This window comes from Trachinotus anak, unplaced genomic scaffold (genome assembly GCF_046630095.1).
Source record: "Trachinotus anak isolate AG129_WGS33_773 ecotype Australia unplaced genomic scaffold, CSIRO_AGI_Tana_v1 ptg000005l, whole genome shotgun sequence".
Lineage (NCBI taxonomy): Eukaryota > Metazoa > Chordata > Actinopteri > Carangiformes > Carangidae > Trachinotus > Trachinotus anak.
Window position 1 is genome coordinate 14,945,836 of NW_027273856.1, and position 27,029 is coordinate 14,972,864.

Consider the following 27,029-nt stretch of genomic DNA (forward strand, 5'->3'; position numbering starts at 1 on the left):
AAGACACTGCGGTGGTCCAAACCGGCCTGCGCTTCTTCCCCCTTTTTGGGATTTGTTGTCATACATTTTGCTCTGATATTTTCTTATACAATAAAGGTATTTTAACTATACCCTTGGCTCTGTGTGAGTGTCCCTGAAGTAAGCCCAGAGGCCTCACTTTGCCTGAACTTCATTGTATGTGGGTTGGGTTTGGTCATTTGAATAGTTGCAAATGTGGTAAAGAATTTTTACTTTTAAATTATAACATCCACAAGAGGAAGACTTGCATTATTAGAGAATTTTGTTTCCCTGTTTTGTGCAGGAGCCCTTGTGTCTGACTTCAATATGAGTGTATTTGTACTCACATGATGCATATTCCTAAACAAAATTTGGTTTAATCAAATCATCACAAGTTAATTGAGAACACAGGTTGGTCTTGACCTGCCATGTACAGTCTGCTGTGTGCACTGTAGGAACTTTAAAGAGACGGGGCACATACACACTGCAGTGGGGAGGGGGGGGGGTTGAAAGTACAATACACAAAAAGCAGTAAAGAGTAAAAACAAACAGGTTAGATGGAGTGCAGTGAAGATACAGGCCTCAGTGCAACAACAGTGAGTACACCTGGGATCACTGCAACAAAAAGTTTTGGGCTCAGAAGCAGAACCACGATGGGAGGATTTCAATAGTTCAAAAAGAGTTTTATTGAAGATTCGGCTCAGTGAAGTTATGGGAAGTTAACAGGGTTGATGGCGGAGCAGGAAAGGCTGAGGGAGCAGGAATCGGCTTGGCAGGAAGACCGAGGAGTGCTGGGCGAGGCGGGCAGACTGGAAACAGCAGGGGGTGATGAACCTGAGGCGCAGGCAAACAGGATTAAATGATGTTCAGGCAAGCACGAGAGAAACAGAAACTAGAACTGGAGTTTGGCCTTCACGTTAGCACCACACTGGCAAACTGAACGATCTGACAAGACTGGAGCGTAGAGACAGGTATGTAGACTGCAGGAGGGGGGTGAGTGGATGGGTCACATGCACACAGGTGAAGTGGCAGCAGGAGAGGACTGATCGCTAAACCCAGACACACACACAGGGAGAGACAGAGAGAGACAAACTAGGGACAAACAAGAAACACAAGGAAGGAGAAAAAACTGCCGATATCATGACAAAAAAATATGTTTACCTGTGATCATTGCAACAAAAATGATGGCACCAGTGATTTCTAATGAGGCCTAATTGCATAAAAAGTCTATAAAATAACCATATCTTTCTCAGATATTCAAGCTGAATGACCGTTCTCAGGTTGAACGACATGTTACGGTGTGAAATGGTGTGCTCTTGTTCGGTGGGCGTGTCAGAGGTGTTACCCAATCAGAAGACGGGTATATAAAACTCATGTATAATAAACATTTTGCTGGATTTTGTCAGGGCTGAACGTGCTCCCGGTTGGTAAGGAGCCGCCTGAACAAGTAAGAAACCAGATCATGAGACTTCATGAAGACGGAGAGGGAACAAGAGCGTCAGTAGACTGCTGAACATAAGCTACATAGGAGGAGCCATACTACCAATAACAGAAGGTGCTGTGACTCAAGGCTTTTTGGTGTGGATCCGGCCAGGACCACCACAGTGACTGCATGGTGCCGACTGTGAAACATGGAGGTGGGAGTGTGTGTTTGATGGGGCTGCATGAGTGTAAAAGCTGTAGGAGAGATGACATTTATAGATGGCCCTATGGCTGCGTATTTGTGAATGAAAAGATGACTCCCGGTCTCAAGAAGCTTGGCAGAAGAGGAATTTTACAAGGTGACTGATCCCAAACACACTGCAAAAATTACGCAAAGAGTCCAATCCAATAAAACCTTTGGAGTATTTTAAAGTTAAGGCAGAAAAACTAAAACTCTTCCAGCAAAGAGCAGCTGAAAAAACACAGAACGTTTCGCCACAGATTTGTGCAAGAGTGGTATCGTCCATGCCCAGGGGGGTCGAGTCTGTCATCAAAAATAAAGGCAAATATACAAAATTTTTAAAAAGGAATGTGAGGAAGGATTTTATTAATCAAACGTGTCTGTTTTTTAAAATTAACATCTTTCATTTCTCTTGGGCTTTGGCTAAAAACAAATAAAAGTGTATTGTATTGACAGGATTTGTTATCACTTAGTATTTTACTGATATTGAATAGAGCAGTGTTCAGTTTTGTTGTGCACTGTACTGCATGTTTGGGCCCTGGAATCCCATAAAAAATGATTATGCCTAAGATCTGAGCAAAAACATCAATTGCTGAACGAACAATAACTGTGTTTAACCTGAAGGCAGAAGTGAGAACAAAGATTCTCATACTGCACAACCAGGAGATGCAATTTAATAAATCAACAGTTTGATCTGACAGAGATCCTCATCAGGGATTGTTCTGCTCTCACCTGTTTCTGAGTTGCAATCTGCATGATCTGACTCAATAACAGACTCAAAGTGATCAGTTGTGACAATGGGAATGGGGAAAAAAACCCACAAAAAACATGCTGAATCAACCGCCACCCCCTCAGAAAAACAACACAACAACAACAAATTACCCAAGAAGGAAATAATTGTTCTAGTACTTCTACATGGAAAAGACAAAGTGGCCTGAGGACAGGATATAATAATTATGAGCTCTAAAGCAGGAGGCCGAAGAAAAAAAAAAGTTGTGGATAGCAACAAATATCTTGTCTGATTGAGTTTTTCATGCAGCACCTGAAAAAAGTATTTTGGGATGTTTACACCCTGCAATCTGTTCTGAAAATAAAATGCTCTGTCTTGAAAGGATAAATGTAGCTAGTAGTTAAGAGTGTAGCTATCCAAATCACCCGGCACACACAACATATGTGTCTAAAACATGAATGGAAAACAAAAATCATTTTATTTCTTAAAGTGATGCTTTTCTTAAAATATGTGACAAAAGTTTGATTCCAAGAATCAGTTGTTCCAAAATCAAAACTAGTTTTAAGCCCTTTCTTCTTTTGAGTTGTGATAGGGTACTGAATTTGGACACAAGTGGTCCGCCATATTCATTGATTTATTCATTTTCTCTATACAATGTTTCAAAAATACTACAAACATACAGCCGGAGGCGTTTTGGACGAAAACGCAAAGCCGACACCACCTTAGAGTTTTAAGGTGGTTTGACTGGAGAAAAAAAAGAATAAACACTGGGCCAAACTGTATTCACGTTTCCAGCTTGTGAGAAAATGCCTTGAGTCATCTTTCACCGTCATATTCCCGCTGTGTGCACCTCGGGCAGGAGGAGGAGGAGGAGGAGGGAACGGAGGGGCCAGGCCGCCGAAAGACGCTAGCGCCAGGGGGAGGGCTCTCAGCGCGCAGCCCGTAGTGCGATTCTCCAAGCCCCTGTGCGCACAGTGGAGGGAGTAGGCCCGCGCTTCCCGCCGGCCCCGACGCAAAGCCGCGCCGCGCCAACGATGTTGTGAATGAGGGGGGAACCGGGTGACGTCAGCGGCCGAATGTCAACAATGTAGCGACGGAGAGTAGGCGTTCCAGTCGAGGGGAACGAGCGGCGGAGACGGAGCTGCACGCCGCGCTGGGTCCACGCACACGTACACGCGCGCCCGCACACGTACACAACAGACCGTAGAACCATAGACGCTGTGTGTATGTGTGTGTCTGTGTGTGTGTGTTTTTTTTTTTTTATACATATACACAATTTGTACGCCAAGTGAGAAGGAGCCGAGTCGCAGCGACGGGAGAAGAAGTGACCCATCTGCAGCCGGGAGGCTTTGAGGAAACGACAAAGCGAGCCATCATGTGAAAGAACTTACGTGGGAAAACGGACAAAAGGGGTCTGGAATACGAGCGGGATATTAAGTCAAAGGTGAGCTGGCATGCACGTCTCTCCGCCTCTCCTCTCCCTCTCAGACCCTGTCCGGCCGTGTTGTCCCTGTGAACCTCAGCCTATTGTTGATGCTCTCGTAACCGAGTTGAAACTTGTGTAAGTGGCGCAGCGGTGGGCTTGAGCCGGGGAGAGTCCTCCTCGCTGTGCTGGGGGGGGGCACTTGTAGCAAAAACAGGAGAAAATAAGAAACCGCATGCATGAAATCTTGAAAGCTCTGGCGGTGGTGCGAATATTGGAGGGTGTAATGTGCTGGGGTGTGAACGCGGGTTCAGGAGTGAAACGCAGCTCTGGACCACATCCTGTTATGCTTTGAGTCAGTGCGCCGTGTGCGCTCCCTTCGCTCAACCTTCTTTTTTCTTTGCAAAGTAGAGGCGTTGGTGATCCCGGAGGAGGGTCAGGCACGCCGCTGCTGCCGTGAGGCGAGTGCTCCATAATAAAAGAGCCTGTCACCTGGAGCGTCATTAAACCCCCCTGAGTCACTATATGTACATTCATCAAATTCATTTGTATTTGAACAGAATACTTATTATTATTATTGTTGTTGTTGTTGTTGTTGTTGTTGTTGTGCCGTGCAATTTGTATTGCTTTCCCGTCATCTTTCATTATTGATTATTACACGATCCTCATTAATCTACATTCAAAAACATCATCAAAATATTTGCTGTGTAAGGACGAGCCTTATTTGCTCCGACAGCCAATGGAATCTCTCGACGGTGCCGTTTCAGTGCCCGTATTTTGATCGTCATTAGTCTAAAACCCTTATTTTCAGAAAAAAAGGGGGATCAGGAGCAAGCCCGACTTCTGTGATAGTAAATAAGAAGAACACGTTTGTTTTTTTTGGAAGTCTAAATCCGTCACAGCTGGTGAGGGTATTCAATAAACGCGCGGTCCTGCATTGTCATGTGAATGGATGCTGCTGCAGTCGTGGCTTAGTCAGTCCCTGTCACTCTTATTTTGTAGGAGTCAATGATGTAGTGGTGAATTATGCTGTGATGTAAGGCGGTGATAAGGTCTTACATGTCGATGCAAAAGCAATTAAAATGGATGTTTTCTTGGGGGGAACACTTTTTTGTAAATATTTTATTTATATTTTAATTAATTTATTTTTTTGTTAAAAATCCACTTTGATGGCACATGAGGTGTGACTCATTCGATCTGTTACCACCTTAAAGATGCACATTATATATTTAATGCGTTTTTTGTTTGTTTTTTTAAAAAACCAAGTTTACAAGCAGAATAAACCGTCCACGTTGGCTTCGCTCCCTCTGTGGCGGAATAAAAAGAAGCATGTGTCCACAGTGCGCAGTGGCCATCTCTCAGCAGAATGAAGAGGGCAGGAGAACTGCGGCTTCTTTCGGGACACACTGTGCGATGATCCCCGTGTGCTTGACTCGGCCTGAATCATGACGGAGGAGCGATGCTGTCATTCTTGCGGTGATGCAGCACTTCGGGCAGCGGTGGCACTCACGGCATCCCGGCCTCTTTGTTTAGTGCTGATGCAACGCGATGATGCCACCGAGTCGACCTCAGCACTGCCCCCCCCCCCCCCCCCACCCTCAGCCCTGTCTGTCATCCCCGCTTCTCCTCACAATGACAGCACTGAAAAATCAAAAACACAAATGGAGGATTTCATTCATCAGCGCCGCAGGTGAGCTGGGCTGCGGGGCGAGGAGCGGGTAAATCCCTGCTCATTGTCACCTGTGGAAGGGAGCTGACATGGAAACACGCTGTGGTCCACTGACATCGCTCCGCTTCCACAGCACGTGTATGGCGGCGGCACTCATGCGCAGTTGCGTGCACGGAGCCTTCTTTTGTTCTGTACTGTGGTCCCCGCTGCCCTGCTTCCCTCCGTGGATGGCAATCCTCTGCTTATTATGGGGGGGGGGGTCCAAAACTGTAAACCCCACAGTGACTCAGTCAGGCTTAAATGCCACTTCATGCAATTTGCCAGAGCTTTATTTCTCCTGCTTATTTACATCATCATCTGTAATAACACATTATATTTATGTCCCTGCAGCAGAATGCATTGTTTCCCTTTGTCCATCAGTGTTAATAAAGAAAGGGATTAAATGACAAATGACTCTGAAATTGACAGCTAATTCTCCACAGTGTGTCATAATGGCCACAATAATAATACATTTAGAGACTGAGTCATTGTTTTGTGGTATTTTGACAGTCAGTTTGATAAGTCAGTGATTTAGAGCGATTTCTCAACACACACAGATATCAGTCAAAACCTTCCAATCAGGAGCTGTTCCCAGGCCAGTTCATTTGTGTGGTGTTTCTGGTTATGGTCCTATTATTACAATATGATTCAACTGAATGTCAATAAAGAATAAAATTGCACAGTTATTGCATCACACAGTTTTGAGTTCCCCTTCTCTTCTGCCCCGTCCATTACTGTAAGAGCTGCAGCTTCAAAGTCACATGAGTAGCAGTGACTGGGGTCAGTGATAAAAACCTCAACCCTGCATAAAGTTCTCACCAGACAGTGAAAAGAAATAGTTCTTCAGACGCTGTTTTATTAAAGCACACGGACCAAAAACAGGTTGATTCCACCTGGTAATCTGTGTAGATGATGCACTGACATAAACACAGCTGCGCCACATAAAGTAATAACCAATAACTACGGCTTTAGAGGGACAAAATTCTCTCTCTCTCTCTCTCTCTCTCTCTCTCTCTCTCTCTCTCTCTCTCTCTCTCTCTCTCTCTCTCTAAAACCTTCTAACTAGTTGTATTTTTAACCTATTCAATATTGTATTTCCTGTAAATGTGATGATACGGGGGTCAAAGTGCTGTTTAAGCTGTTAGCGGTGGGGAAATCATTAATTATTTTATTGCAGATTTAGGTATATATTAAGTTTAAAAATTGCGGAATCAGCTGGTAAAATATTTACCTCAGCAGGTTTTTAATTGTACAATTCAACTTCCCCAAAATTCATAAAACCCCCTAACAAAAAATACCCAGGGTTCATGACCTCAGTGTCCAAATGATAGGAGCTACGACCTTCTTCTGAAAAAACCCTTTCATCCAGAAATTGTAATAACTGTGTACCGAACATTTTGGAGTATTTCCAAGCTTCCTCTAGTTTGTTCTACCCTAATATTCTCTCACAGCTGGAAGGGTATCAAAAATGAATTAAGCAAGTCCCCACTGAAGTCCTATAAAATAGATGAGTGGTAATGTTAGACAAACTGTATTTTAATCATATAACACGGCCAACATCTCCCAGGTCGAGCTCGGGAACACCTCTCAGTCTGTGCGAGGCTGCTCTGGCGATCTCGACATAATGAGACCCTCGGGTTCCTAGCCACAGCTGAAATCTCACACGGCAACAGGATCCTTCATGCGATCCTGCCGGTCCGCCCCTCCATTTTGCACTGTAACGTCCAGGGCTAGGACCTCCAGGTTCCCACTGAGCACACAGTAGCCATGCTTTATAGCACTGAAGTTCCTGTCAAGGCTGCTTGTGTGCAAAAGTAACCAGGCACTTGTGGGTTAATGATTTATGAAATTGCAGTTTGAGTAGGATGTGATGGAGTGATCTCATGCTGCGCTCATAGACGGATTCCTCCTCAAGGCAATCTCAGCATTATTTTTTATTTTCATGAAGAACAGAGAAGAAAAGCAGATCCTGAAAGAAATTAACCAAAAAAAAAAAAAAAAAGATGCAGATCCTGTGCAGATTTTTTCTCCATACACCATTAAAGGATCGTTTGCATCACTGAGGATATTTGAGTAACCCCCCCCAAGCTCAGCTCAACATCTCAAGTCAGTGTCTTGGCTTGGAAAGAAGGAGAAAAAAAAAAAAAAACATGTTCCCATAGCTCTCCCACGTCAGCACAAAGGCATGTTTGACTGGGCTGCTGCCAGTGTGAGGCGTACATGGAACAGCACTGCTGGGAGAAATCTAAGATCCTGCACTTTACACCAAGGGCTATTGTCCCCCCCCCTCTCCAACCCACCCTACCAGACCCCTCCCCACCCCACCTCCCTCCCGCCCTCCCCCACCATCATGTCATGGCTGCTCATTCTTCTTCTCCCCGTGGTTCACGGCAGCGATGTGCACTGGCGTTTTCTCTCGCCATGTGAAATCAGATTGTATTATCCCGCCAGACGCGGCTCCCATCAGCCTGTGGTCACAGAGTCAGTGCCTCTCTGCGTGTTTTGCTGCTCAGCGCAGACAGTTGCCAAGAAGCTATCAAATCAAAAACACTGCAGGCAGATTTCTAATTGTTCTGTTTTGGTTTTGATTTTTTTTTTCTGTTTGTGTGTATGTGTGTGTGTGCGCTGGCTGAAAGAAATGCTCTAGACACGTAAATCATCCTGATAGTTGCGTCAAACCTATGTGATGATCTCACCCACTTGTCCTACTGCCTCAAGCAGAGAGCTTGCCCTTCTGAACTCTGAGTTAATACTCCAGCAGCCCATCCTGCACTCATCCATAAGTTTACAACCATGCAAAACATATTGAGCTAATGAAACCATGCACATATGGTCCTAATAGCTCGGGAATTAAAACACTGGAAGAGTGGAGGAGGGAGGGGGTTCAGCAGTTATTCCAGCACTTCAGAAGAATGGGCTGTTTGTAAAGTAGCGCTTGGTGAATGAAGAGAAAACATTTAGCAGAGTGCAATGACCTGTTTGTATTGGATTACAATTATTACTACTACTACTACTACTACTACCACTACTGGTGAGGAGCTGGAGAGCTCTGCTGAGGTCTGTTTAAACGTGCGCCCTCTGAGCTGGAGAGGTGATGCTATTACATTTAGTTTCCTTATATTCAGTGAGTTTGGGGGGGGGGGGGTGCACACAGCTGAAACTGTTTCCGCTGCTGTTTTTGACATAGTTAGCTTCTTAGCTGGAAGCAGTTCAACTCCAGAGAGCTTTAACGACACTCAGCAATTTGCTCTTTACTATGAACCCATTAGTTGCATTTAAAGCAGTGAATTGTAGAACACTAACATTTATTATGAGTCATCGGTTGTTGAATATGTGGAATCTCTATGGAAGACAAAGCTAAACTATAAATTAATTCATTAATGTTAGGAGTAATCAAATAGTTAAATGTGTTTAAGTTCTGACTTTTAAGATTAATGTCAGTTCTGAGTTTAATATCACAATTTTCAATTCTGCAGATTGAGTCAAAGAATCTTTTCTCTCATAAAACGGACTTTATTCCAACAGAAGTCAGATTATTATTATTATTATTATTATTATTATCATTATTGGCATTGTTTTAAAGTTTCTGAGATTTCTGACGATTCTCACAAAGTTCAAGTTCAGGTTTAGCTTGATTTCACACATATGTGTGTCATATACACAGACAGGAAATGTTGTTCCTTGTGGGCCACATTATTTTATGACGTTAATTAATTTCAGAATTTGCTTCAGTGTTCTTTACATGGCTTTCAACCTCCACTAAATTCAATTCAAACTCAGAATTGTAAGAAATGGCTTAAATCTAAGGTTTATTTTTTTCTCAAAAAGCCAACTTCATTCTTTGAATTGTGTTAGATTAATAATTGAAAACCTTTATGATATAATGATTCTGGGAATTTGAAATAAATCATGATGCTCAAAATTCTCATGAATCTCTGAATTGTTAAATTAAAATAATAATTTTTTCTCATAATGCCTTGATTTCAGAAACTCAGTTTTAATCACATAACTCAATTCAGAGAAAAAGAAACAAAAAGGTGAAGGACTTGAAATCATAATGTCTGACTCTGATATCAGAATTTTGAGAATTGACTTAAAACCTAAGTCTTCATTTTTTTACAATTTTGATCTCAGACTTAGTTTTTCTCTTCAGTCTTTTTTGAGATTGAGATTGGTGACCACTCTGAGACCTTTGACTTTAATCTCACTCTGAATCTCTGAATTCTCACTACATAATTTTAAAATTCTCAAATTAAATTGAATGAGACTTGTCATTTGTATTTGAATTCCAAGAAAATTTGGACTTTAAAATTTTGTCAGATTTAAAAATTTGATGTCATGTTAAATTATTAGAAATCTGAAAACTGACTCTCAGATTTCTTTTTTTTTTTTTTTTTTGACTTTTGCTTTCATCTCAGCTCTCAGTTTTTTTAGGGTTCATGAATTAAATTCAGTATTCTCCTTTTATTGTCAGAATTCAAATCATGTATGGCCCTAATTGTCTTCCATACATGTCAGTTTTTCTGTTGTCAGTTGGAAAGTTTGGTTGTGAAATTGCCACTGGGAGACCAATCTTGATAAAAATAGCTATGAGACTTTCGCATGTGTTACAGTTGTTTCTGTGTGACACACATGCCTCCGTATGTAAGCAGGTCCTTTGATTGGTCCTTTGGATGCTGTTTTTTTTTTAATCCTACTGACTTATGTGTGGTCTTTCTTTTATTTTTTCACAGAATGTGAATGACGGGTGCTACAGTTTGTCGTCCCCCTGAGCCCAGTGGGAAAATAGTGGCCAAAGAGCCACATGAAGTGCTTTTGCTGTGTTTAGATATTCACCTCGGTAACAGTAACAGCGCCATTATCACAGCATGGAAATGGGGCAGCTCCTCCATATATTCATGTTGGATTTTCTTAGGGTTGCTGAGGTTATTCATAGTAAACACTGTTGTCTGTGTTGTCCCCAGAGCCCACCCCCCTGTTGCCACCATAGAAACAATATGCATACCATATCAAATTAGAGCAGTAAGGCGGTGTGAACAGTGTGTCTCTAGGGGTAGGCCCCCTCTGGTGTTCCCCTCTATGTACTCCCAGGAAACACTGAAGTTTAGTAGGTAAAAAATCAAGTCACAATTTCATCCCTGCAGACTGCAATTTGAGTTGACAAAACAACCTCACCTGAGGTCATTTTTGCAGTTGTATTTTCCATCCTCAGAACTTTCAAACTTTACGTCTTCATGGATGAGAAGTCCTTAAAATGCTCGGAAAAAAGAGAAATTGAAACATTTACAATTTGGTCACAACTCAGCAAACATCCATCCATCCAGCTGCATGATGAAGACCATGCAATATGATTGAAAGTTCCAGGACAGCTACTAAATGGACCAGGAAGTGACATTTTTTGATTGCTTTTTCCAAAGTCATGATAGAACCTTGACAAAATTTTAAGCATTTTATTGATCAGTATTATAATTGCATCACTTGTTTTGTTTTGAAGAGATAATTGATAAGACCTTCTTTGAATAATTACTAAAAGAGATGTTGATGTAGTAACAGAAGTAACAGAAATTAGTTAGACACCATAATATCAAAAAAAAAGTCAAAAAAATTTAATCTGTATTTGGATCCAGAGCCGTCAAATATTATGAATAATCTTATGATATATAATAATTTAAATATATATATATATATATATATAAATTATATAAATGGCAGGATATACAATGTGTTGTGTAAATATATTCACTTGTTCCTTGTCTGAATATCCTGCCAAATTTCTTTAAAAATCTTGAGATATTCTGGAAACATAGAGACATATAAACACAACTATAGTTTCCTTGGGGGAGATGATTAAATTAAATTTAATCACCAACCAAGTAAATTCAATAAAGTTAAGCTTTTATGCAGTAAAAAATTCATGAATCACATAAGAGTGACATTACAGTAGACTGGTTGCATCTTTTTTTTTTTTTTTTTACCTCAAATTTATTTAAACTGCACTTGCACTTCTGTTTTTTCAGTTAGAAAAGATACCAGTTTCTGCTCCCTCTATTTTCAGCCAAATTGCAGCTAATATCTTTCACACCTCTGTAAATACAACTATATCTGAATTTTTGTTTTCGTCACAAAATTTGGTGTGTCTAAGTATAAAGATGTGTGCAAATGACGCCAGAACAAAAAGTGTTAGTTTCGCCACACCACTCGTGCCCAGGCAGAATAATGCTGCTCTGTGCGTCTTCGTCTGAAGTCTGAGGTCATATCCTCATATGTGACACCCTTTTGTTCTGTTCACTGACATTGCAGCACACACAGCAGCAGTGAAAAGCTAAGCAGTGTCGCTGCTTTTTCACTGGGAATGTGACAGTGCTGAGGATAAAGATTTTTGGCTCTAAAGCAACCGAGCATCTATGATTTGTGTTTATACCCAGACGGACACAGCAGTGAGGACTGGGTGTCACTGTGTGATGAATATGATATCAAAGCACATTTAAGGCCATTTTTGAGCCGACCTTTTGTCATATAAATCCATGTTAGAGTGATGCACTGACATCCCACTGTCACATGTCTCTATTCCAGCTGATTCATTGGTTGAATGATCTTTTCTGCTGGTAATTGATTATGACAGATATATAGGTGAACGTGCATATGTTGCCAGACCCACAAACAAAAACTAGTGATAAACTGTGTAAAGATGTTTTATTGGAAGAGTTTTATTTTGTATATTTAATTTAAAAAATCTTGCATATTCTGGCTTAAAAATTCAATTTCCAAAAAGTTAATCTACATCTGCAGTTTGATGGAAAATGAGCAAATTCATTTTCACTTTTATGGTTCTCTTTAAAAACCTTTTCATTTAACAAAGGATTTTTTTCTTAGACATAGAAAGAAATGCAACACAGCCCCCCCTGTTCTGTGGTCTGCACCTTAACCATCAGGCCTCCAGATGCTTTTGGATTTTTAATCTTCTCAAGTGTTAATAACTGCCTCAAAATCCTGGATCAGTCGGGCGCATATTTTTTTTTTGCACATCTTAGCTTCCGTATCAATCTCATCAGTCCTGAGCTTCACCCGCAGTAGGGATTCACTGTGTTTTCTGATGAGTCTCTCTGAACTACAATGGCTTTGTTGTCACTGGCTGAAATTTAAACCATTTGTTGTAAGGGGCCAAATGAGGCTAGTTCCCATCTTGCTAGAGGGCTTGACGTTTCCTGCCAAGGTCACTTTGTCCCCCCCCCCCCCCCACCTCTCTCTCCCTCTGTCCTCTGGGTCGATGGGAAAAAGAAGTGGCGCTCAGTCAAGCATAGTGGAAGGTATTTCAAACAATCAGCGGATTCCTGGTACAGGGAATGAGATCATTGTTTTAGTGAAGGAGGGGAGGGAGGGAGGGAGGGAGGGGCTGGAACGACCCCCGTGGCAGGACGTTGTCGTCCGTCAGTGATATCCGTGAACTCGAACGTGACGCCAGCTGTGGTAGAGATCAGAATTCCTCCCCAGATGGATTCATTTGTTCTGCTTTGCACATTAGAGACACCTTGCGAAAACAAAACACTCCCATTGTGTATGTGGGGCATGTTAACATGAACTTCTGACATCTGCGGCTGATGATTAATGAGTATAAATAGAAAATAATAAGCATGCTACGCTGAGGTCGGAGTAAACAGAGTGTCAGGGAACAACTATTGATCATTCAAAAGACAGAAGTTTGATGTTTGTTTCTTTCCTGAGCTCACACGTTAGAGTTGAAGAGAACAGCTCTAGGTTCATGTGTATCGTTGTAGTTTATCTTGAACTTGATCATGAACTCAACTGCACAGCATGAATCTTTACAGTGACAGTTCACTCAGAGTACAACGAAACATATTTCTTCAATTAACCCTCTGTGGTATCTCACCATGCACACAGCTTTGTGTTTTTTTTACTTGGTTTTGAGATATGTGTCTCTGAGATTTCCCAATACAGTTGAGGTGATTGATTGATTGTTTTTATAACAGCCACAATTTGATTTAACTGACAACTGTTGGCAGCAAGTTTGCTCGGCTACAGTTAATTAAAGGTCCCATATTTTACACTTTTCCTGTTTTATCTGATGAGTTGATATCCATGAGAAGATATATTTGTCGTTTTAAGAACCAAAAACAATATCAGTGTAGTTTTACATCTCCTCTCTCAGGCTTCTCTCTGGAACTTGAGTAACAACAGGTCGTTAAGCCAATCAGAAGAGAGGCTCAGAGCTGATCGATAGATTGGCTGACTGTTTTCTGAATGACCTAATAAAAAATATATCAGATTTCAGGTAAATACACAGAGAAACCAAATCCTGCAAGGTATGGATGGTGGGCCTAGGTGGGTGGGGCTTGGGGCATGGCTGAGAGCGGTGACTGCTTTGTTGTGACATCACAAAGTTCCAGAAGTCCTGACGGCTGGTTTTAAGGCTCAGTTTCTGAATACAGGCTGTGTGCATTTCTCTGTGGACTGAGGCTTTGATACTTTCACAGTATTAATATAGAACCTAGACCTGCTTTATGATCAACACATGGACATCTACCTTTATACAAAATGGGACCTTTAATATTAATCCCATGAGTCGAACAAACCAAAAAATAAAACCGGTTTTCCGACAGGCTTTCAGCTTAGCAGCGTCTGGCCCTTGGTCTTAGATTTTTATTCATTTTTTTTAAAGAAAGAAAACAACCATTCTGTATCATTTTGATATTGAAAAGACTGTATGCAATATTATCTTCAAAAAGACAAACAAACTGCTTTTCTACTCAACTGTCGGGCACTGACTTGTTGGGTCTATAGACATAATATTGTAAAGACTATGTTTGCACCTGAGTCCTGTACTGAGAAACAGGATTTGGGGTTACTGAAGTAACTTAAGATTTAACCCTAGTAACCATGGTAACTGATGCTGAACTCCTAACCTGCTCCGGAGCAGATCAAAAGCTGTTAACAGCCCAATTATTGACCAATCAGATCACTGGAAAAAATGCACTCATGATGACTACAGGATCCTGACAGGGACAAAAGAGTTAACAATAACGTGACAAATAATAATGAGCAGTGGATATTTTTATAACTCAGCCGAATGATTTTGCTGTTAGAATCTGTCCATGTGTCCACTCTCTGTCATTATTACCATAATTGGACAGAGTAACTGTTATGAAGAAATAATACACCACTAATGTCTGTTTCCTGCTACTTAGCAACTAGTTTCTCTGATTAATTTTGCATGCAAACAAAAGAAGTTGGTGATAACAGGAAGTAACTTATTTGTTTAATACTTTACAGATGTTGTTATTACTGAAAATCATTGCAGTTTAGATATTAATTGAAAATGATTGGTCAATAAAAACTTTTTAAATTTCACTTCTGTTTTTTTTCCATTGAAGACATGAATGAAGTTTGTTTCTATTGTTCACAAAAAAAAGAAAAATGACTATAATGATTCAATAGCAACATGTTTCCTATTATTGCAAATAATAAACTTCTAAACTTCTGTAGAAAGTAACTCCAATGTATAATTCCCAAATTATTAAATTACTTTCTCCAAAGCTGCTTAAAAAAAAACAAACAAAAAAAAAAACTCTGCAGGCCATTTGAGGTAAAAGCGAAAATGTATTTTTAAAGTTTGGGTAAACCGACCCTTTAACGACTGCACGCACATTGAGGCAGTTTGCTGTAAACCGAGTCACATCTTCACTGACGTTGTTGAGGCAGTGGAGTGTGAAACAACAAAGTCTGCTCAGTGTGTGGTTTGGTAAAGAAGTGCAGCTGTAAAGGAGTTTGTGTCAGGGAGGAGGAGGAGGAGGAGGAGGAGGGGGGCTCCTATGAGACCAGCACAGGTGGTTGGGAGGGGGCGTTTGGTGTAGTGGTGGGAGGGGGGAGGAGGAGGAGGTTGTGGGCGTGGAAGTGCAGTAATGTGCCCACTTCCTGCACCGAGCCTGCGCTCTGCACTGTAAACCAGTAAGCTCACAACGAGATCAGCAGGATTTGCCGGCGGTGGCTTCTTGCCATTTAACAGCAGGCGGCCATAGGTGGAGATCCTGTCTGTGCACTCTATTGGCCCGCTGTGACTCATACTTTTTCTTCTGATGTGCTTTTTTTTTCTCCTAAAAATGGCAAAGACAACGGAGAAAGAGCAGCAAAAGGAATTCTGCATTAAGAAGAAGCTGTGAATGAAAAGCATAAGTGCCACTCAAAGACGGGTGACACCAGGGAACCTTATTCCTGGCCATGCAGGTTCAGGGTCGATAGTCGCACCAATGGACGACTTCTTGGTTTATATTAGATATTTAAACTGTCTGTCAAAAAGCACATGAAAAACCACAGATTCTGTTGAGTGATGATGCTTTTTTAACAAAGATGGCTGCTGGTAGAAGGCAGGAAATCAACCCAGACCTCCAGTATTAAATCATGTTTCACACTCGTGCTCCCGCCCAAACAACACATCCTTACTTTTCTGCGTAGATGCGTCAGACTTGTTGAAGCTGAACACTGCACGGTGTTGGTGAGAGGTAATTCAGTGAGGTTCAGGGATCTCAGGCTGCTCTTTCTGTGTAAACAAGTATCTAGTTCTTTCAAATGCAGAGCAGGTAGCATGTTTGAGAACTGCTCACACTGTGTAGGGTGTCTGCAGAAAATGGAAGTTTCCTCTGCACCTACAGTTCACCCTTGTGGACACAGGCAGATGATGACATTTGTGTCATGCTGATGGTAATATTTGGACTCTAGGCTGTAATAATGGTTCTCCAGAGATACACAGACAAACACACACTCCCACTGATGTGTCAAGCACTGGTTAATCCATCTGTTGTTGGGAGGCAGGAAAGGACAGTAGCAGTGACTGGCTCCTGTGTCCTCTGTAATTACATAATGTAAATTAATGCTGTACAGACAGTCTTAGAATTTCTTCATTGTTGTTGTTATTAATCAGAGGAGTTGGTACTGTCATCCATTTAGGACCCAGGTCACAGTTTGACCTGTAAGTCTTGATCAGTCTTCAAACTCATTTCATCGGGATAATGTCTCTCCTGAACCAATTAGTGCTGATACAATTAATCAGTTATTAGGGTGTGACAATTCTGAAACCGAGAGCGAAACCGTGATACAAATGTCCCTGATCTCCAGGACACGCAGCCGTGACACCAACCCCACACCCCCCACCCCCCCCAGCCTGCTGCAGGTGCAGTGTTGAGCTCTGATTGTGTCATTTTTCATTTCTCATTATAACACATGTAAATCATGACATTATTCTTCTATTTAAAGTTTGGGCAAGTTTTACGTTTTCTAAATATTACACATTACACCGATTTTATTGTCGTCGTCACGTGACTATTTTGGTCCAATCATGATCACGATCAGTGATTGTGGTCAAAGTTAGACTGATTTAATAAACTGAAGATGGATAATAACCCTGGGACTGCATCAGTCAGTGTGGGAACATCTGGACTTTGGTTCTGTATAGTTTTATCTACAGTTCTTCATTATTATTATATTACTGAGTGGAGTTGGTGTTGTCGACCAGTGAGGTCCAGCTGTGTTATAATTTCACATGTAAAGACTTTATTTAATTTCAGATCAAATACAGTTATTTTCAGGATTAATTACACAAAGTTATGTGTAAAAAAAATATATAAAACAGAATTTTTTAAAATTTAATTCATTTATTTTATTTTTACGGCTGGCTATTTTTTACATTATTCAATACTACCAAAACCCAAATTGTTCTTTTTTCAAAACCTCAGTTTAGAGAAAATTTACACGTCCCTACCAACCATATGGTGGACATTGTTTCAACTTTCTCAACATTTTGTTTAAATGATCGCTTTTGAATTGTTAAAGACAAAATCTTACAGTTGTCAACAGAATTGAGTTGTTTTCTTAAACTTTGCTGGTGGAAGCACACATCAACACAAACCACAACTTCACATGAGTCTGAATGAACAGGTCTCAGAATTCATTAGACAGTGGTTGTGTAATCACATGAAGTTATTTCAAAGGTTTTAATGCTGCAGTGAACTGAGGCATTGTTCCAGCGTTATTATCAGATGTTTATCTTACTTCATCTCTAACCCTGTAAGTTAACCTTGATTTAAGTTAATTTGCTCAAACTAAAATTTCCAAAGTCAATACTGGATTTTTCTGTGGTGGATGCACAGTCTGTGTAACTTTTTGTGTGTCTGTTGTAGAGACTTGATCATTTACAAAGTCATATTTTCATTTAATACAATAATGCAGGCTAAACACGAGCAGTTATAGATTTCTGTCTTTATTTTAAAGTGAAAAATCTGATTTAAATGGGGAATGATGAGTTAACGTTTAGCTTTCAGCGCTTCGCTGTTTTTGATACTTGGTTGGTCCTGATTCAAATTGAAAAGTTAATTAGCAAGAGCTTGATATTTGCTCTCTGAGACGTTTAAAGTCCAGTTCCAGAGGATTTCCTATGGAGGACCAAGCGGAGCGACGGAGAAACAAAGGCAGACGGAGCAGGAGAGTTAGTGAGAGCGGGGATCAATAGTCATGGCTGCATGAAAGGCTGCAGCAGGCAGCCATTTAGATGGATTACAGTAGCACTGCTCCCCTTTCATCTCACTCAGGGATTGTGTCTTTAGGGAGGGAAGCAAATTGGTTCTCATTATGCTTCGCAACTGCTGCTCGGTCTGATACCTAAGTCTGTTTGAACACCATGATGTATATTCCTGCAGCAAAGATGTACAAGAGGAACATTTACGCTGAGCTTTAAGCCAACTCTCACAGTCATCGTCTCCACAGCGACAGACCGGAGACAAGGCTAGTCCATCATCCTCTGCTCTGCAGCTTTTTTCACAAAACGTGATTCGTGAACATGCCGCTGAAACCATCGACGTCGTATCTGTGTCACGAATGTGCAGCTGTAAGCAGATGTTCAGGTTGAGCTGTTTGATTGTTATCAGTTGACGCTGGTGGGAGAATGAGAAGAGAAGACAGGGAGATCTCACAGCTGATCTGAACGTGAAAGTGAAAGATTAGAGGAACCACCAGCTCAGAGACACAGAGCTGCTCTCTCACTGTGCGTCAGTCAGGACTAAAGTAGATCCAAACTGCTCCGGGATCGACAGGTCCTGTAGTACAGCTCATTGTCACCACCCTCAGATACAGCGAGGACCTCTGTCCCTCCGTCGTCATGGTAGGAGCGAACCAGCAGCGGCCACACCAGATCTTAGTTGTTATGGTAACAATAATGAACATCCAGTTCAGGAGTGGTAAAGGTGCAGAAGCTGCTTGGTCAGGTTTAAGGAGAGGTCGTGGTGTGGGTTACAGTGAGTGCTTCATTAAGAGCCATTGGTTTCACAGGGGTTAAAGTCTCCTATGTGAAACTCCTGTCGACCCTCCGTCCTCCCCAGCCTCCGCCTACTGTGGACACTGTTGCTCTCTAAGCTACGTCACCAGGCTTCCTCCTTTGGTCCAGTTGTAATTACGACGGCTGCCAGAGGTCAGCTGGCGTCTGTAACGAGCTGTCTCCACAGACGACCTGTGGGGTTTGTTTTTTACACATCAACCATGATGTGAGTCTGTGGTTCGTCTTTACGACAGAAAACATCCAACAGATTCAGTCCTCTGAAGACTCAGTCTTCAGTTCTGTTTGTTTCCTCTATTTCAGGAATAACTGCTGAAATGAGACAGAATGGAGGAGATAATGACATTAATGCCAAATGAATCAAATCAAATCTTAATTTCTAAATGAGATTTTTGGGGGTTTTTTTGTATCAGAAACAGATAAAATGTTCTCAGCTGTCAGGTTTTGTAAATTATAAGATAAATAAAAGACAGTGTATCTAATATCTGTTGCTGCAGGTGATCATATTATTGTTATTATTTATTTGTCTGTATTTTTTAATTCATAAATGTATTGACTAGTCATTCTTCACCTTGGTGGTAGTAGTTTGAAAAAAAATCTTAACTCCAGCTGTTTTAGTGGTTTTAGCCACATCTCATGGTCTTCATCAGTGGATGGAGTTGACATGACAACTAGGCAAACTCTATCCACTCATGCAATTTAAATTTCTTTTTGTCAAACATATTAATTTATTCTTAGAAATATTAAAATGGAACTTCCAACATGGAAATGGAAAAAAACTGAAATTGAGACAATTAAATTAAAAAATATTAAAAAATGATGAATGGCTGTTGTAATTTCCAAGAACCCAAACGGTCTTAACACTGTTCGTTTTCTACCAACCAGCTGTACAAAAATATGTTTCACTGAGACTGAGACAAGCAGCAAATCCTCATTTTTAATGAATCATAAGTTTGATATTATTCAAACAAAACAGATCTTCTGTCTGTTTCAAGTACGATCAACAGCATTTAATGGTCGACCTGAGCAGATGGAGAAAACTCATCAACAAGTGAGCAAACTCCATCCTGATGAAGACTTTCAGATAGAGTTGAAAAACTGGAAAAAGCTAGTAAGCGGAACTTGAGTCAGTTTAGTTTTTTCTTTTCTTTTTTTTTTTGGACAAACTTCTGTTTCCCAACATGATGAAGCAGTTTTCATACGCCACCTTAAAGTCAGTCTCATAAAAGCTTCATGTCCCTACATTTAAAAAAAACCTAAATAACTTTAATGTGTCAGGAACAGAAACCTTTTCAAATGAAATACTTTTAGAATAGTTTTCCCTTTGTCCTTTATGTCTCTATGATCTTATTTCTTTAGGCAATTCCTTCAAAAACTGTCACTGAGGGCAGAAGGAGCAGTGTTTTGTCAGTGATTAACAGTTATAAAATTGTGTTTTGTTTTTAAACCTGATTTCAGGGACATTCAACGACTTTTTGGTCTTGTTCTCAGATGTTTGACGTTTCATGTGCAGGTTCTCACGCAGCAGCCGTAGCTGCTGTAAGACTCATGAAGAATAAGGAGATTTTTTTAACAGGTTATCAACAGAACTAATCACAAAATCTGTGTCTTCACATTTGAAATGATGTGCGTCTCAACTGTTGTCTGCGTCTCTGTAGCTTTTCCTGTAAGTGGATGAGTAGCTGTGGATGAGAGGTGGGTCTGTGCTCGCACTGCGGGGACGTCCTCCCCCGTGCACCACGACCTGCCAATCATGCATCTGACCTCACATCTTTGTGACTGATGCTAACACAGATGTGTCAGTGTGACTGTATGTTTGCCAGTTGGATAAATGATCACCAATCACCCTCTGAACATGAAGGACAAGTCTGTAAGTAGCTCTAATGCTCTTCGTACTTGGTTTTTATTTGTCAACGCATGATTTTGTGTTGGCAGGAAGGCTGCTTTTATTTTTTCCTGTTGTGGTTAGACTGTGTGAAGCCGAGGCAAACATTTGTCACGGTTATACACAAACAAAAAAAATTAGACGGTGCTATTGTATTGTTTGATTCTTTTAATTTATAATCTATATTTAAAACATTTTATATCCCCCGCTGCAGCAGGACTCGTTTGTATATTCAGCTGTAAAATAATTCATTTATTTGTTTCTGTTTTGAAGCAAAACTTTATTGGCTTTAAAAGCAAAAATGCTTTAATGAAATGGAGAGCTCTTGATAACTGACTGTACGTTCTCAAACAACAAGAGTAAACCGCACTGTTCGAAACTAATAAATTCTTGACAAAAAGCACATTTCCATTTATAACTAACTGTTGCAAAGGAAATCAGGCTTCCTTCTCTGACTTCCTTTGCAGGTGTTAGAATAGTGGCTGTAGTAGGCTTAATATTCAGTGTTAATTAATCCAACTTTCTCTCCTGTGTCTGAGAACTATTAACAACCCCAGCGACTCCCTGACAAAAACACACTTTCTTCTTTTTTTTTTTTTACCTTTAATAATATATTTAATGCAAATGACCTCACTGCATGTAAGCACGTTAAAAAATGGGGAAACTATTTCTCCAAAGTGACATTTTGCTCACAAATCTCTTCACGGCGGCTCTCACGTGCGTTGCGCATGTTTATAATGTCAGCGCTCTTATCCCTGCTTTTCTCCGCGGCCTTCAGGCCAAACACAAAGGACTTCTTTTTCCTGGAGCTGTTAGTTTCATAGCCAGAGTTTGTGGCTTAGTGTAAGTAGTAGAGTTAAAGTGTCAGAGTGCTGTAGCCCAGACCACGTGGAGAGCTGGCATCTGTGTGTCACGCCCTGAGACCAGCTCAGCGTGGATACTTTTGCTTTTGGCGGTTGTGGTGTGCTGCTCTGGCCTTGCTCTGGGTCCTGGACCTCCCACTGTAAAACATGTGCACGTTAAAGCCCAACTGAGAGTATAATTCTTTTTTTGCTAAGAGATCCATCTGTATTTTTGTCTACTTATTTTTCAACAGTATCATTACCAAAAAGAAAAAATGTATCTTATTATTATTTTTCTGCAGTGACAGCGGCTCCTATACTCTTTAGTTTCCCTGAGTGTTTGGCACAGACTGATGATGTAAGTGCTGTAATTTGAATGGTGCAATACCTGTATGTGTGTGTGATGGGTCAGGTGTGTGTGTGTGTGTGTGTGTGTGTGTGTGTGTGTGTGTGTGTGTGGGGGGGGGGGGGGGGGGGGGGTGAGGGGGGGGGGGGGGGGCACTAAAACTGGAGCTCTGAGGTCACAGGACCACCTTTAGATGTGAGCCAACATCTGGATCCATTAAAGGGAGACAGCTAACGCTCCTCTGCTTCTCTATAATTATACTGCAGAATGAACATAGCAGCACTGAGCCCAGGAGCTGAGATATGGATATAACATGAATGATGTAATGTCTAGTAGGAATCTGCGCTAACGTTAGCAAGCTTGTCTTGCTAGTTCCCACAGAGTGGGTCTTCCCAAACACTGAAAGTTGTAATTGGACAGATTGATCAACAGTTGATGGCTAACATGACGTTCTCCAGTCTGTAGCACATATGGAAGTTGACAGATGCTAATGTTTTTATTCCTTTTTGAGAAATGGGACAATATGCACAATAGCTGTAGTATCACAATATTTAAATGTCCCATATTTTACATTTTTCCTGTGTTTTATTTGAAGTGCTGATCTCCATCAGAGGATATATTTGTGGTTTTAAGAACCAAAAACCATCTCAGTGTAGTTTTAAATCTCCTCTCTCTGTCGCTCTGGTAACATCATGTCGGCTGTGAGCCTCTCTTCCGATTGGCTGACTGAGTGATTGAATAAAAACATAACAGATTTGTGGTAAATCCTGCAAGGTTGGATGGTGGATCCAGGTGGGGGCCATGGCTGAGAGCGGTGACTGCTTTGTTGTGACATCACAAAGTTCCAGAAGTCCTGACGGCTGGTTTTAAGGCTCAGTTTCTGAATACAGGCTGTGTGCATTTCTCTGTGGACTGAGGCTTTGATACTTTCACAGTATTAATATAGAACCTAGACCTGCTTTATAATCAGTCTTTCTACAACATGGGTCCTTTAATATTTCTTTACACAAAAAGTGAGGAGAGTTCAAATTTCACTGTAACTTAAATACGTTTTTACCTGTTCAAACATTTTTGTATGAACAAGTTCAGTCTCTTTAAATTGTTTGATATTTCTTTTAGCTATTTTCTATCTAAGCTGTAAGAAACGTCTCAAACAGGAAGCTAAAATCCCAAATGACTTCCTGCTTCCTGTTCCTGCTCAAGTTATTTTGAAGCTCGTGTTGTTATTAAAACAATTTCTGAGGAAAACTGAAGCTGAACTGGACAGAGGAGGAAATGCGTGTGTAGTTATCCTCAAACAGCATTCGAAACACATTTTCATTTCATGTCTTTTGTTTGTTTGTTTTTGTAAGTCAGAGATGCTGTGCACCAGAACACAGACTCTAAGAGATTCATGTAATTAAGAACAAATCCTTATTTAACACAAAATGATTGTTTTAAAACGCTTTAAGCAAATTAACATATTTTTATATGAAGTGCATGAAAACTGCACTCGCTTGTGGATCTGAGCTGGGAGAGGTTTGTGAACCTCCTGCCCTCTGATCCAGACTGAGTTTCAGCGCTGTGTGTTTTACAAAGCAGGAGTAATCCAAGCACATAATTCACACATGGCCCATGTCTGGAAGTTTAAGTGTCATTGCTTGTTGCCCGGGTTTGCGCGGGGCCTCTCTGAAGTATCTGCGCTCAACTGAGCTGAGCCTGTCTGCCCCCTCTGCTTCCCATGATGCACCTCCCCATCTCTAGCCCGGCAAAAAAGGCAGTGAAGGAAGCCATTGTTCCTGTCACTGCGAGGCATGTTGCATGCACTTATGACACAGAGTGGGAGAAATTATTCACATTATATCTTTGGAATGTCTTTGAATCAGTCGTTTCTGTATGAATAAGTGCTGCTCTTCAGCAGACTTTTAGCCACTCAGTCATAAATGTGCTTGTTTACATGTCTGAAAGAAAGAGAAACTGTATTTTACTGTATAAAAACTAATTTGAAGGAACAAAAAAAAAAAAAATTAGTTTTCAAATTAAAAGCAACACCTTGTTTTATGCTAATTTCCATCCTCATCGAGGCATTTTTCATTTTTAGCAAAGACCACCTCCAGGGCCTGATTCAGACTCTCAATCAAGTATTCTGTTAACAAGAGGCTTTCAGCCCCCCCACCCCACCCCCAACCTCCCCTTTTAATTCCTCTCTTTTCTTGCTGCAGCTTTGATTGATGCGCAGCAACCACAGCTGGAAAAACCTTGCAGCTTCTCCCATGGATTTTTCCGACATGATGTAATGTTTTGATGAAGATCCTCGGAGTAGTACGCCATGTGCAGTGACATCAAAACAAAAGAAATATCCCCTGAAAAGGTGGACTTCGCAGGCGGATCATTTCTGCTTCACATACCACAAGATCCCTTTGAACCCCCCCCAAAACAGGACGTTCTTTTGCTTTGACGTGCGTGAGAACATTTGATCGTCTCTGTTCTCAAGTTCCAATAGACGTGAGGCTTCCTGATTCTTTCGGCACCTATAAATGCTTAAATGGTGCAAAATAAAAAATAAATAAATAAAAAAAAATCTTTTCTGTTTTTAATCCTGAGCTGAGCTGTAGGAGTATTAGCCACAGCCGCTCAGGGTCTAGACCAGTAGAGGTGAAACGCGGCCCTGTCTGTCAGTGGCGAGACTATTTTTAACCTCGCTGTATCACGTATCACTTCTTGCCATTTTGGTCTTTTGTTCTGCCTCTAACCGGTGTACAGGGCTTCAGAATGCACTCTTCCCGTTTATTTGTGCAGGTGGTCAGCGCTGACACAGAGAGCTTTCACTACATTTGTATTTACAGACCTCTCAGGAACTTCACATGTGGCAAACAGTCAGGAATATCTAAAGGAGCCTCGCACCAGGATCGCTCTGTAGGAAACTGATGATCTGTGCATGTGTAGCATTAGCAGTAGATTTAAACACTGCAGAGTCTGGGTGGGATTTAAAGGCAGGGGTGTTACAGTCTCTCCTCGGGGGGTGTTCATGCTGCTGCACTGTGTGGAGAAAGAAAGCAGGGAGTCTGAGAGAGTTTCAGATCCATGCACAATGAAAACTCGGTGTTACTGTTGGATTCGTCTGTCACAGATGTTGTTTAATGATCCAACAAGCACCATCTCAACCTGATCAATGCAGTTAGCATCAGAAGTCACACGTCTTCCTCTCCGAGCCGTGACTGTCACATTAGAGCAAAGGCACATCAACACATCGTTGAAATCTGTGAGACTTTCTAGTGACAACAGTGTCTCAGTATTTTATATAAATATATTACTCATGAGGTTTTACTTTTTTACAACACACACACAAGAAATAAAACATATAAACATGACAGAATAGAACAAAATAAACCTGCTGGTGCATAAAGAAAGAGCACAGGAAGCTGAGGGTGGGCAGTGGACAGAGGAGACCAAATTTCCTCAAGGTGCAGACAGGAGACCATGTTGTTTAGCTGTTTTTATCAAGCAGGTAAACTGATTTCCACTCTCTCAGCATTACACATTTTAGCTATGACCATATCAAACCTGAGAGCTAATTCACCATGATGTGAGAAAATGTGAACATGTGGAAAATACAGGTTAGAAAACAGGGTTTGAGTGAGAAAGGGTCTTAGAACATGTATGGTAACACTTATCAGCCAATTGATGTCATTTCTGAGAGGTCAGACTTATTCTATAAATAACTGAACTAGTTAGGTGGTGTAGTGACCATAAGACAATTAATAAAGAGAATTAAAAAAAGAGCAAAAGCAGCCTCAAAAGTTTAAAGGGTGAAAGGGCCCATGAAAAGTTGCCAAATTGCAGGAATTCCCACTCACTTGGCTCGTCTTGCATTTGCTCTGCTCCTGGGCCAAGTCTCCCCCCACCACACATGGAAAAGGGGATGGTCTGTTTGTGAGCGACTGCGCTCTCGGGGGCGTGCATGCCACCCTTATTTTTCAAGCGTCAACGGGGACGCGGAGACGCTGCACAATGAGGAGGCTAGTTTTAGCGGGAGGGACACCACTGAGTTCATTCATCTGCCTGTCAAGGGCCACTTTTTGCTTTTATTTTTAGCCAAGACCCATCGGGGCCCTGAAAAGCAGGGCGGTTTGAGCCAAGTCGAGGGCTGCGCTCCAGGTCCCTTCCACAAAGTCAATCTTCTCCTCCCTTCCTGGGGGAAAAAAAAAGGCTCCGGACAGCCCTGCTCCGAGGCCTGGGGGTTTTGTTGAGTCATGTGAGATCATGTACACAGAAACTGAGGAGAGGTGGGGGCCGAAGGGTTAGGGTTAGGGTAAATGAGGCAGGTGGGGTTGAGGCCAGGGGCCGCAGGGGAGCTAAAATCTGCTCTCAGGCCAGCAGACAGCAGAACGCGCTGATACTAGTCTTGTATAAGGTAATGTCTGCCGCACATGTTGGGGAGGGACATGTGCACAGATTTATTTTAATAGACTTCTGCTTTCGCCAGTGAGGGGTGGGATGTGGATCCTGCCAGCTAGTCCCAGGACCACTGTCACACTTCGGACAAGACTGGACTTTTTGGACAAACCTGCCGCAGACACATAAATACAAACACAGTGAAAAGAGGCAAGTTTCAGTCTGAATTTGACCCAATAATCTGCATGATCAAACTGCATTTCTTTTCCGTCCCCTGAAAGCTGTTTGCAGTTGTTTTCCTGTCTTCATGCGGCTGAACCAGCTCCTGTTACAGATGCATGTTTTGAGCTGCAGGGAGGTCTGGGTTTGGCTTGTCAGTCTGGTATTTAGCATTGCAGTGATACAGTGTGAGTTGTTGCCTCAAGGTAGCTATGCTGCAGAGGCAGGAGCAGAGCTGCAGCTTCACACCTGAGAGGATCCGTTTCTGCATCACATGCAGAAACACATGCAGCTTTAGAGAATGAAAGATTTCAACCTTTTGCGACTCTAATTAGATACTACTGGGACTGCAGGTAATGATTTATTTCATAATGAGTGAATCTATAGTTATTTTTTCACCCAACTCATTAATCATTTAAAGGTCCCATACAGTCTAAAGGTAGTTGTCCATGTGTTTGTGATTATAAAGCAGGTCTAGGTTCCGTCAGGACTTCTGGAACTTTGTG

The 27,029-nt window shown here is 41.4% G+C and overlaps 1 protein-coding gene across 2 annotated transcripts in view; it reads left to right on the forward strand.

Moving 5' to 3' along the window:
* Window positions 1-2,622: 2,622 nt before the first annotated feature.
* bach2b (BTB and CNC homology 1, basic leucine zipper transcription factor 2b) overlaps window positions 2,623-27,029 on the forward strand; it is a 106,306-nt gene continuing 81,899 nt past the window's right edge. The window contains exon 1 of one of the 2 annotated variants that reach the window (XM_071478490.1): window positions 2,623-3,834. Coding sequence is in view for 1 of the 2 variants with exons in the window: in XM_071478489.1 (XP_071334590.1) it covers window positions 20,689-20,727 (39 nt within the window). In the remaining variant the exon portion in view is untranslated. Of the gene's footprint in view, window positions 3,835-15,404; window positions 20,728-27,029 lie in introns of those variants that run through there. The other variant, XM_071478489.1, reaches the window with a different exon arrangement.